This window comes from Manacus candei, unplaced genomic scaffold, assembly GCF_025592945.1.
Source record: "Manacus candei isolate 608988 ecotype Guabito, Panama unplaced genomic scaffold, ASM2559294v1 h1tg000050l, whole genome shotgun sequence".
NCBI lineage: Eukaryota > Metazoa > Chordata > Aves > Passeriformes > Pipridae > Manacus > Manacus candei.
In genome coordinates this window covers 2,682,114-2,695,484 of record NW_026138098.1, presented here as the reverse complement: position 1 = coordinate 2,695,484, position 13,371 = coordinate 2,682,114, and the positions used below count along the sequence as shown (strand labels likewise).

General features: G+C 38.6%; 1 protein-coding gene across 6 annotated transcripts in view; it reads left to right on the top strand.

Moving 5' to 3' along the window:
* Positions 1-11,271, top strand: part of ATE1 (arginyltransferase 1) — a 73,624-nt gene extending 62,353 nt beyond the window's left edge. For all 6 annotated transcript variants that reach the window (XM_051800393.1, XM_051800394.1, XM_051800396.1 and 3 more), the window contains one exon: positions 8,132-11,271. In XM_051800393.1, the coding sequence (XP_051656353.1) occupies positions 8,132-8,310 (179 nt within the window). In that variant the 3' untranslated portion in view covers positions 8,311-11,271. The remainder of the gene's footprint in view (positions 1-8,131) is intronic.
* Positions 11,272-13,371: the final 2,100 nt, after the last annotated feature.

The window sequence follows — 13,371 nt, the reverse complement described above, 5'->3', positions numbered from 1 at the left end:
TGCTAAAGTCTCTGTAAAGACACATGTGCAGTTTTCATTCCCTGCTAAAAGTGACCTCGAGTTGCTTTCATGTGCTGGTTCCAAGTGCCTGTTGGAATAGAAAAGCCTGCAGAATCCATCAGGAATTAGTTTGGTGGTGAATGAGCTGGTAAAACTTGGACTTAGCTAGTTCTGATCTGCAGAACTACCTCTTGCAGGCTGCTGAGTCAGGACACCTGGTTTAGGGAGAGCATGCCCTGGAATAGCATCTCCCAGAGCTCATGCATTGAAAACATTGTGCCTGCTGTGGTTCTGCCTCTGGCCCTTGTCTGCAGGGTGCATTTAAACTGAAGGCACAGCTGACAGTTGATTAGATAACCAAAAAGTAGAGTTAGAACAGGAAAGACAGAACTAAAAAAAAAAAAAAAAAGCCACCAAAGTGTGCTGGGTGTGCAGTTAATATTCTTCATTGGCAGTTCACATTCTCATTTCTCATTTCTGAAGTCATCAAGAATAGTGTTAGAGATACAACTTCAAAGGAAGTGACTAGTTCATTTTGTCCTCTGGAAGAGCATCTAAAAGTGAAATAGTTATCTTTGTCAACTTGCCATCAGCTGGATTATGCTCCTTTTTTTTTTTTTAATTTCTTAGTGTCATGACTTTGGAGGCACTGGATGCTGTTTTCAGATGGGAAACTGTTCAGTCTCATTTAACTAACATTTTCCCAGGTAGTACTAGGGGGATTTTTATACTACATCCCTAAAAAGCAAGCCCTTGGAGAAATATCATATCAGTCCTTGATAGGACAAGAGGAAGTGGCCTCAAGTTATGCCAAGGGAGATTTAGGTTGGATATTGGGAGAGGTTTCTTCACTGAAAGGGTTGTCCAGCCCTGGCACAGTTGCCCAGGGCAGTGGTAGAGTTCTTATCCCTGAGGGATTTAAAAGCTGTGAGGATGTGGCACTTGGGGACAGGGGTTAGTGGTGGCCTTGGCAGTGCTGGGGAATGGTTGGACTTGATGGTCTTAGAGGGCTTTACCAACCTAAACATTCTGTGATCTATGCTTTAAATCTTGCCCTTCAGTAGCTATTTTTCAGGCACCTTTTTTTTCAGGATAATAAATCGAGGTATAGAATAATTGTATTATATGAGAGCTCCTCATAAATAAACTGGGAATTTTATATATATATATATTGTTTTATGTGCAGTTCTTGGGTCGTGTTTTGTGGACACATTCTTTCCAGTGTGTCCAGATCAGCAGGACACAGTTGGATTTTAGTGTTGGGCAGCTTAGTCAAAGACTTGTCTGCAGGTAAGCCAGAAGCTTTTGCTTACAGCTGAAACCAAGAGCTGCTCTGCATTGCTGTATTCACAGGAAATGTTTTCCATTGGCCCCTATTCATGTTTACTACTGGAATAATAAGAGTCACAACACAATGAGTGATTGTTTCCTCGTGGCCCAGTGGGGTGAGGGCTCTCAGTTCTGGGGGGTGATTAGGCTGCTCCCTTCTCGGGATTGAATTGCAAATCATAAAGCAGTTGTATGATTTCAGGCACCAAGCCCAAAAGTTTTGTTTGGAAGATGTCTCTAGGATTTCCCCTTGTTCCAACCTCCTATCCTTACCCATTTTAAGGATCCCTGTAAGTTATACATGTAAAACTGTAATTTCTCTGTCTTCATATTTTAAGGATCATCAATAATGTTCTGATAAGGTGCTTTTTTCCACTTACAAACATTCTCTTTTTCAACAGTGCTTTCAGAAGCTCCCCCCCTTTTTTTTTTTTTTTTGTTCTTGTTAGAGTAACTGCAAAGATTTGGCTGATTGAGAATATCCTGAGCGTTTTACTGTACTTCCTTTGTGACTTGTGCTTTCTGGTTTTAATTAAGAATTCTTTTCATTGAATTTTTGTGTGTCGTTGTTTATGCTTCATTTTAACTGTACTCTTACTTTGGTTTGAGTTAGTATTTTTATACCCCAAGGCATAGAGGTCTTTAATATTCCTTAATGTATGAGTCCAGTGTGGAAGAAGAAATATGAGAAAAAGCACACTTCAACCATTGTTTTATATAAATACAACTGTTATTGGGTATTGCTTATTGTCTCTTTAGTTTTTGAGGATGACATCCTATACTTTGCTGGTGAACAAAAAGTAATGATGCTTTAAATTGAGTAAGAAATGAGCTTAAATTCAAAGGTCAGACGTATTTGGCTTCTGACTGCAGTGGAATAATTTTCTATTTTTATCAATTAATATCTCCTAAATTTCAGTTATAAAATTTGAAAAGTTAATTTGTTTCTTCCTTTTACAGTTTCTTTGTTTTAAAATCATTGATCATTGATCAGGTCATGTAAAACAGATGTAGCTTTTCTTTAAAAATGTTGGACAAGGCTGTTGTGTTTCTCAAATAAATTAACATCACTGTAGCATAACCAGCAAGGGATGGTGCTTCTTTTGATCATTTTTACACCTAGTTTGAAAGCTTGGCTATCATGAAACTTTTAAACTTCCTGTAAATTGAATTTTAAACCTTTTCTTTTTTTTTCATTTATACAATGTGAACATTCTGTTCATCTTTAAAAAACATGTAGGTCCTAAGTGCTTCAAAACTGACAATTAAAAACCAAGAACAACTTGAAACAAAACCAAAAACCCAGCACACCCTTTGGGCTGTCAGTCTGAAAAATACAGTTATCAGCTGTTTATTTTTGTGCTTTTTGTTCTGTGGGTTTCATGCTTAGAGGTAAAAATAATTTTTTCTGAGATTCCATTTTTAATTAAAATGAAAACTAATTTATAAAGTGAGTTATTTACATGAGAGTTTCTTTCAAAGTCTACTTTCAAAGTGAATCGTGGGTTTCAGTCAATGGCACAGTTTTAAATATTTGAATTTTTGAATTGGGACTTGTTCTTTGCCTTTTCCTTTCCTTCTTTCCCTGTTTCATCCTGCTAAGGGGGGAAAAAAATATCCAGGTTCTCTGTGTAGCATGGATGCTGAAGGACAAAGTGACCGTGACCAAATACTTTCACTATTCCAGGAGCTGAAGGAGCATTTCAGGAAACTGAAACTTATGATCAGAAACAGCATCATTTCAGAGTTTAGTGGGAGTGCCACATTTCTTTTTTGAATTACTAATTTTGAATCCATTCTGTGCAGAAAATGTAAGAAATATGGTCCTGTGACTAATGTGGGGTGTTTTGGAATTTGGCAGTTGTCCTTTTTCCTATTTAAAAAATAAGAATGTCAATAAATTTGTCGCTTGTTTATAATTATTTCTTCACTTGTTTTCCTGTAAATGGAAAAAAGGACTTTAAAAAAATGTTAGCTTGCTTGCATTTTTACACAATACCCCTGACAAATTAAAAAATATCATACTTTTGATGAGGATATCCAAGGGGGATGAGGGAATAGGTGCCATTGGCTCGGCGTCACACCTGGCTCTAGAGAGAACACTGTGGCTGCCTTTCCACATCACTGCTGATCAAAACCAGCTTGGCCCAACTCAGCCAGCACCAAAGAGCTGGTTTAGCAATAGTTTGCTGCAAAACCCTCTGAGCCATCATGGTTTTTGCAGCGTGGTGTTGGCTCCCAGCCTGGGCCAAGCTTCAGCTCCGCTCTCCGAGTCTCGGTTGTCCAGCTTTGCCCGTCCTTCCCCGGCTCCCTGGCCACGTTGGAGCTGCTTTTCACCTCAGCTTATGCTAGGTAGTAATAATAAAGATTAATGCACTTTTGAACAATAAAAACCTTCGGAGATCAGCTTCCCAAAATAACGTTAGAAAAAACGCTGATCGACTCCTGGCTGCGAGGATTCCGAACGTGGAATTCCGAATTTCTCTATAAAAGAGCACTGCTGAACAGTGAATAAAAAAGGTAAAATCATTCCTCCTTATTTCACACTGGCATTTCAGCAGGAATGCATATCAGCATGTTTTGGTTTCAGGAGGGAGCTTGTAGTTTGAGGAGGAAGTTGATTTGGGTTGTGCAAAGAAATAAGAACTGGATTGTACAGGAGCACGTCAGGCTTCCTGCTCCTCACATTCCTCCTCGTCCCTTGGGTGTAAAAGCATTTTTGGGGCTGATTGCAGGCTGGGGCTGCCTTTGAAAACCCACTGCTGGTACTTTGAGTGTGTTGCTCAGTGGTGCTGCCTGTCCTTTTGATGAAGGTGATGTGTGAGCTGGGTCAAGAACTCAAATCAGTGTCTGCAGAGACAACCCGTTGCATAAAGGGACTTTGGATCACTGCTGCTTTTTACTCTGTTTTTTACTGGTACTTAGAAACATATCTGCTATGCTTTGTTTTTTTAGAAAGGAAATCCTCCATGTGTGAATTCCATGGAACAGTGGTATATGGGGCTGGGAACAAAAATTCTAACACCTCTTTGAGGTCTTTATTGGGTCACGGTTGCAAGGTTGAATTATATGTGAAATCTCTCCTATATTCAAATTTCAGTAGATGACTGCAATATAAATAATTTGCTGCTTTAGGAGTATAGGGGAGAAGAGAAAGAAGTGACAGGTAATTTATTCAACAAGAATTCACCTGTATTTTTAGCTCTGAGACTTACAGGATAATATTTTTGTAAAGACAGTTTGCAGCTGCAGTTGCCCAGTTTCCTAAAATTACAGATATTTTCAATCTACAGAATTGATTTCTCTGCATTTTGTGTATCTACCATACAGGCTATTGATAGATATAACTGAATTAAAGGGATAAAGCCCTGTATGTTTCATATACCAAGTGACAGCATCTCTTGTGTAGAATACAATAAATCAACAGCTCAGAAGGTAAAAAACGAGAAAGAGGGAGAAGGAAAAAACAGGCTTTTTAAAAAAACCTTTTTAGTGGTAACAATACTGCATTCAGTAATTACAGTAATGATTAAAGTCGCCCTAACATGTTGTTACACTATCTGATGACAGTGTCTTCCCAGAAATTGAAGTCACTAATTAAAATTTCTTTAGTAAAGCTTGGAAATAATACTTACTGATAGAGATGTTTTTTCTTCTTTTCAAAAAGAAATTTTATTTAATTAAGCATTTGAATTGGTATTACTCCTGTATCCCAGCATCAGCCACACAGGGAAGGCCTGTTAGAATTCAGTTGGCATCTTCTTAAATATAAAGCAGATTTTATTATGTGCCACTCAACAGGAGCAGATATTTAATTTTTCTTATTGGGAGAGTAATTTCTTTATTGAACTGTGCCAGAGCTCAATCTACTCTTATTTTCCATTCAATTATATTAAATTTATTGTGCTTATGTTTAAATTGTGTATAAAGGGAATACTCTCCTGAATTCCTAAGGTGTTGCTCCCAGAGTGGCAGCAACTGAAAGGTGGCTGAATCTTGACTTACAGATTTGTTATGATGGTGACACAAGTTCCTATTTACCTTCTCTAAAAGCTTAATTATGTACCTAAGATTATTTTACTCATACTTAGGATCTCGGTAAAAGGTTTCTTTTTCAGATGGAGTTTAAATTATATCTATTTAAGTACTTTTGCAGAAGGTTATTTTTATTATTAAATCTATTATTTAGGGGGAGTCTATGGAAGAACAGGTAATCATTGTAGACATTTGGACTGTTATTTTGCTGCCTTTCAAGGATCTGGAATGAACTTTAATGTGTAGAACCAATACAAATACAGTCAGTCAGACATGAATTTGTAAGACCATGTCTTTCTTTAAACTTTTCCTGATGATAAACTCATCACCGAGTCTCTCTATATGTAGTTTATGCGCAGAACTTACTGTGTTAAGCTGAAAACATGTGTGAAGTATATTACAGTGATTTTTTTTTTTTCAAGATATTGGTGTTTTCTGGATTGCTCTGGGAGAGCCTTCTCCTGCCTGAGGGTTGTGTTGTAAACCTGTCCAAGAAAGGGCTGATCTACAGCAGGGTTTGGCAAGCCCGACTTCTCCCCAGAGAGCACTTGGCTGTGGTGCTTAAATTTCCTAGAACCAAACTTGCTTGGTCATTCCAGCAGTTCCATGTGGCTGTAGAGCTGGAGCCAGAGTGGTTGCAAGGAGGTGATGAGTAAAAGTGGAGTAAAGGGTGTAAATGCTGAGCAGCAGGACCAGAGTGCAGCTGAGCCAGGAAGGCCGCAGTGAGACCGAAGGTACAGTAGCTTTAGTTACTCAAAGAAATCAAATCTGGGGCCAGGAGCACTGCAAGCCAAAAGATGAACTCATCCAGAGCATCAGGCTTTGGGACTGTTTGAGATCAATGAGTATCAAACAGGGAGCAGTGAACAGCTTTGAAAGTGCTTTTGGCACGAAGCTGTGAAAGGCTGGGCTTGGCCTAAATCCATCTCAGGACTCTCCATCTCACAAACTTGCAGTCAGCCTAGAGGTGCAGCAAACATAGACTTTCCAATTTAAGGAGTTAAAATAACTTTACACTTGTGTCACCTGCAGAAGATAAACTTGCAAATTTTTCCTTGGTGAACTTTCAGGAAGGAGGGGGATGTAACACAAGAGGCAGAAGGGCTGGTAGTAAAACCAACCTGTTGGGATATCAGGAAGGTGTTGGCCACACATCAAAAACCTAATGGATTTCAAAGCAGGAGAGAAAGCCATAAAGTGTTTTTTGACTTGGTGTTTATCTAAAGCAATTGCCAAGAGTAATTAGTGCAGAGCACAATCTTAGCAAGTACTTCTCAAATTTTCTTCCTTCAAACCATGTTTTCCTGGTTAAATCTTAAGAAACACATTGTGCTTTCATGTTAGGAATCAAAACACAGATAAAAGTAATGAAGTCATTCTAAACTTGCTAAAGCAGCCTTCATTAAGTTTCACATACTAAATTTTGGGCAATCAGCAGAAAACAGTTTATAAGCCATTTCTGTGGAAAATGAGGGCAGGTTCTTCAGAATGCCTTGCAAAGAAAAGCATTTTGTGACCTCCTTTGTCTTAAAGCGTAAAGAAGCACAAATTGAGAGCATAAAGAAGGCCCAAAAGGGAGTCTTTGCACAGTTTGTGTCCCCAAATACTGACATCCTAGTAAGCATCTCTTCCCCATTGCTACTCTAATTTACATCGTTCTATTCTCAAACTCGTGTTTCAGATTCTGTGTTTAAGTTGACTCTTCCATTGCTGGCTTTTTAAACCTGATGCTCTGAGAAGTCCAAGATTTCTTTTACCAGTATTTTGTAATAATTTTATTAATTCATCCTGCAGTGGCCTCAGATGTGTGGCATATTCTCTGACTTTCTGTGAAGAGTTTTCTAGCACTGTGGAGTCAATTTTTGTGACACAGAGCTGCTATATAACATCATTATTATTATTATTATTATTATTATTATTATTATTATTATTATTATTATTATTATTATTATTGTTGTTCAGCAGCATGAGCATCAATTGCATTAATTGAAGGAAGTTTTAACTTGTTCAATGATGCTCTTATGTGTTAGACTCTGGATAAATTTAAGTCACGAGGGATCTGTATATGAGGTTGACAAGATTCCACTATGATGTGTGTATCTTTGAAGAGTAATTCCTTTGAAGAGGAATTGTGTCACTGACCCACACAGTTAGTGCTTGCACAGCTCTGTCAGTCCACAGAGCTTGGGATGGACTTGAAATAAGGGCATGTAAGCTCAGTGTGCTAGAGAAACCCAGAAACCAGTATAAATGAGGGGGGAAAAAGACTGGGGCTGGAGGGACAGAGAGTTTGACCTGGGAAGGCAGTTTATTGCCTGATGCTTACCTAAGGCAAACAGCCTGGAGGTCGCTGGTTTTAATCCACTTTTCCCAGTTTGCTGGTGGATTTGGCAAGGGCTGCAGTGATGGCAAGTCTCTTCTGGTCAGTTCTGTTGGCAGGTCTTTGCCAGGTAGAGTTTCACTTCTGGCAGTGGGCTCCAGCAAGCATTAAATGAATGTGAATGTTTAAATACAGCAGTGGGGGCATTTCAGAAATGCTGTATATCACCACTGGAAGTGTGTGATGCATGGTTTATTTTTTCACACACCGCAAACACGGGTTCTGTTTTCAGCCACGATTCAAGGAGAGTGCTCTGTAGCTCAGCTCTGCTTTTCATCTGCAGATTAGTCTCCTTACTTCCATGCAGTTTTCATTATGCATTCTGAAGTGAGTGGCATAAATTAAGATCACATAACTAATTTTTGTGCTCTCTGGCTCCCTTTGCAGTGGATGAAGGTCGCCTGAAGGAGCTGGGCAGGGTGAGGGTGCTTCACAAGAGGACAGTGATGCCTTACAGCGTGTACAAGAAGAGGAGGAAGGGGCCAAGCGACGAAGCCAACGTTCAGCAATATGCAAGTTTGGTTGGACAGACCTGTTCAGAAAGAATGTTGCTGTTCAGAAGTTGAGGAATCATTAAATGGCATTTCAATGGCGCTACGTTTGATTGCACTGCCACTGGGTGATGTGTACTATAGCTGTGTGTTGGTGTGCCCACTCAAATAGCAGTCTGAAATACAGGTATATATCCAGGCTTATGTGAGTACATGGTACTGTGTATAAAGGCCAACTCCAATAAATCTTACAATACAGCAAGGCTTTAGCAATATAAGTTTAGAAAAACATGCTTGCAATATATTTTAATTAAGTAGTTCTAGCCTTTCTATGCATTATTAATTATTCTAAGTAAGCAAAATGAAAAACAGGTGTCTTTTTTTTTTTTTTTTCTGGTAGAGACAGAAGTTGACTAAATCTAGATTAACAGGAATTAAATTACAAATGTTCCCAAGTAGCACCTTGGATATCTGTCGTTAAAAATTGCCGTGAAATTTATGCTCGCATTTGTACGCTCCTGAAACCTTGCAAGAGGATTGAAACGTGCTGTTACTTTCTAATGTGGAATCTGGCATGGTTTAATTTTATTTCAGTAGTGTGTTTAAAAAAAAAAAAAAGAAGAAGAAAACAGGAAGAAATTCTTTTCACTGCACATTCTTCATTTGTTCCAAGCAGTAGGTTGGTGTCTGAGGTCCTAGTGAGTGTAGGAGTTCATGGTAGGTTCTCAGTGGAAGGGGAGAAGAGCTTTGGAAAAACTTCCCCTTCAGAGAAGAAGCAGACCAGTTGCACTATAAATATACCAAAGATATGCAGCCAAGTGGCACAGTGTTTTTTGGTATAAGCCTTATCCTTTGTCTAAAGAGAGTGGGTATTTTAATGCACATCACTAATGTGAAATAGAGCTTGGGAGGTTTATCCTGTAGCTCTCAGTGCACATTTCAGAACTATGCTAAACAAAACAAAAAAAGTGACATGAGGTACCACTGCTGGGTTTTGTTGCAATTTTTTTTTTCTGCAGAACTGTATGGGAAGTCTTAATTATCCTATTCCTGTGTTTTTACTGACTGTTCTGTTTATAGTGCAGCAGTTCACGGGTTAACATCTTTAATAACATTTGGGTAAATACTTCTGTCATAAACACAGGAAGTTGTGATCCTTTATGAAAGCACTTTATTATCTCATATAGAACGTTGTCTGTGTCCCTATCAAGTCATACAGGTTGTAGGAATTTGGAGAAATAACACTTGTATAATTCAGTAATGTATTACAACATGATAATGTTACCAATGCATTTGTGTTTCTTATCTTCTGGGATAACAGGAGCTGACATTTACCTTAAATCAACCTGAAGTTTCCTGTTAACCTTTGAACAAAGATTCTTATTGAAGGATATATGGGTGGTTTTCCCCCAGAAAGGAACCAAATTCTGTTTTACTCCCTGAGAGTTACATCTCCTATCATTCATGGCCTTGATTGAATTTTAAACACTTAGGCAATTTTATTAATCATTAATTTTTACATGGAAAAGACACAAGAATCTGGGGAATCAAGTGCATTGCAGATTTAACTTTTTCCCCCTGTATCTGTTTAATCACTGTAATATTATTGGTATAGAGCACAGCTTCGACAGTAACTTTAAAAAGGAATTTTATTTTTTATTAATTGGAGTGTATAGTATTGATCTACTGCCAATCTGCAACAAAACTGGTCATTCCTCTCAGCATCATATCAGGTATGTGTTTATCTGTTGCCTGATACTGAGAAGTTTCTGTACCATCCAGTTTGTCCATGTCTTATCTAAACCTATTACTCATGAAGATTATTATGAAGAATTCCTTTCTGTGGAGAAAATCCTTTTGCCACTCAGTGACTTGTCAAATAGTGTAACATTTTCTGCCTACACCATGTGTTGAAAAGTGGTGATGCCCATATGGCTTGCAAGAAAAATGAATGAGAAAACCTTTTTATATGATAAAAAATCAGTTCAGAGGCACTGAGAAATTCCTGTAGGACTTGCAAAATCTTAAAAGATTATCCAAACCATTTAATGATGGCCTCACTGAGCTCCTGGAGAAGTTTCTGTTAGATTTCAAGGGAGCAGACCTAATGTCCCTACTGAGAGTCCCTGGAGAGCTCCATCTTTTTGTGCCCGTATTTGTTCCTGATATGCCTTGTATCACACTTTGATCTGATGCTCTGTTTCTCTTGGGGAGCTTTTAAGGACTGCAGTTAAAGAAAAGTGAGATAGATAAGTGTAAAACTGAAAATTGAGCACGGCTTGAAGTTGTCCTTAGCGTGACCACTCCAGGTAAATGACCATTTTTCTGTGAATTCTGAAATGGTGCTTTCACTTCGTGACTCCACTGGAACTGCAGCACCACGACAAACTGAGCTTCTGACTCTCACCCGACCCTAATATGTATCTATATTTTAAAAAAAGTCAGTGTTGAGATTAACTCCAACATTGAGTTCACCTGTAGTTTGCTGAGATCTGACTCACTTTAGTGTTATTTTAGAAGGAAACTGGTGCAGTGTTTTTAAGGACTGATACCTCTAGCCCTGTTTTAGAAGGGGGATGGAGGCTGAGGATGAAGTTCTGTAAATTTTGCCAGTGACTTCAGTGGAGCTGAAAATTCACCACCATTACAGTTTTATTGAGGATGTTGTCATGGACAGTTATTGAATTTAGAGATGTTTAATTTAGTACAAACTATTTTATAGGAGGTTTTTTGGTGTAGCTGGTTGGCAAGAGTTATCCCCAACGTAAGGTTGCCTTGTTCTATCTTCTGTTGATAAATGAGCATTAAATGGTGGTAAGAAAATGCAGAGTTGTGACCAGTGTTAAAAAATACCATTTTTTGTTTTAATTGGAAATAAAGGGGGAGCTTACTCATTTCCAGCATCAACACATTTTGGTAAATGCAAAAGAACCCGCATGTTGAGTTTGGAATCGCTTTTCAGCAAGGCCTGTGTGACTTGCAAGTGTAGAAAATAAAGTTATTGCCAGTCTCTGTGAATTATTACAAGAAAGAACAGCTCTGAGTGTGTAATCTTCTGTAATCGTTTGTTGGGAATTCATTATCCTGGAGGTTGACCAAGTGTCCAGTGAACAACAGAATCGAGGAGCCCATCAAAGAGTGATTGGAAGGAATACCTTCAAAATCAGTGTTCAAAATCATGTTCAAAACAGAACCTCTTGCATATGATCCCACATACTGAGTATAAAAAAAAAAAAGGCCAGATTGTGTTTCCACTTGCCAAATGATTTGGGTTTTTTAAGTTAAAGTTTTGGAGAGTTTCCAAGCCCTGAGTGTGGCTGTCCTGAGGAGGCCAGGGCAGTGATCCGTGTTCCTCCATTGGGATTCTGCATCATCTGAGGAAGGTGCCACAGAAAGAACACCAAGGAAGGGCTGGTGATGACCCTGAGTGACAGAGGGAGGCACTGGTCAGAGGAGAATTAACAGGTAAATAGCCTTTAGTTATGAGACAGAGATTAGTCTCCCTGGGTAAATAAAAGTACACTGTGGAAGACAAATATCATAAATAACAGCATTTATACACGGTGTTACCCATCTGTGTTAGCCACAGCTGTTAATCCACTGAGTGTACCAGCTAGGTGGGGTATAAAAAGCTTATTTTAGATGAGGTTTTGGTGAAAAGCACAGTGACTAAGTCTCTGAGTACACAAGCACTTACTAAACAGAACTGTTGGGAACAGAACTGTTTAAGTGCAAAGATAATGGATGGTGTTAAAATATGTTGTATGAGCCAAAAGGCCATTTACAGGAGCTGATGTACAACAGTAACTCACACTAAATTTAGTGTCCAGGTGTTGGTTGTGGTTACTGGATTCCTAAGTTAATAGTATTCTATAAATTAATCTACTATGTGCATTTATAGCACATTTAAAGCTCATCTTCTGAGAGCTTTGTAGAGCTTTGTTTTCTAACTATTAAACAGGAATGTAAATGGATTAAATTAACATACAAACCAAAGTACTGCATATATTAATGCTATCTATATTAATACAAAACTCTCTGAACTCTGAAAACAGTGGCTCTTACTGATCATCTCAGACAGGCAGCAGCTCAGAAGCTTTCTGGCTCTGTTCTTCATGGTTATATTTTACTGTTTTGATGTTTATTCATTTCCTTATTATAACTATTCCCATCAGTTATTTCCACTTCAGTTTTGACACATAATACATGTGTCTGCCAAAAGTCCTGCTGAGAGATTGCTATCAGGACAAAAGAAAGTGTTGGAAAGTCTGTTAAGTAGTGAGAAGAGAGCAGAGTCCACGGGGACAGTCAGTCTGCAACCTTTGTGCTGCAGAAAAAGCAGGATTTATTTATAATTTAGTCTGCTGCGGGCTTTAAAATAAATGTGTCAGATTTCATTCATTTCCCTTTGTCTGTGACATCTGATTGTCATTGTCCAGGAGGAATCAATGGGGCATTGTGGAATATAAAAATAAATTAAGGGCAACGTACTGCAGTGATGGCAAAAAGCTCGAGTTAAGGAATGAAATCACATGAATTCTGTTGAAATTCTCACTTGTTGTCTACACAGGAGCAGAAAAGCATGGGCTGGGTGGGAATTTCAAAAACTATTTGCTGTTTCTCCCCTGTCTCCTCCAAGCTGGAGCTGAGCAAGAACACACCCAGCATCCCTCAGAGGGAATGCATTCATCTCTAGTGAAGCTCCATGGACTGGTTTCGTGCAGGAAATATTGAAATACTGGAAGTTTTTATAACTCAGTGTCTTCATCCTTTTGTTTGGCCCTGAATATGAAGAGCCATCACTGAGGTTCCTCTTTGCAACAGCACCAGACCTTTGTGGAGGTTGTTGCCAAGTCACCCTGCTGCATCTTTTCTAAACTCACCAATCCCAACTGCCTTTCCTTAAAGTCATGTTTTTAAGATATTTTATTGATCTTTCTTAAGTATTGTCCTATTGGTCCACTTTTTTAGCGTGGTACCCTAGTGCCAGCTGCTCCAGTAATCAAAATAATAATAATTTCAGTGGTTTTCATCAGCAAATAAATGTTGCTTTTTCAAGATAGTAATTGTCACTGTCCTAACTGATTTTTCTGTGTAACACAGAACCCTGTTTGCTGTTTATCTTCCACAATTCAG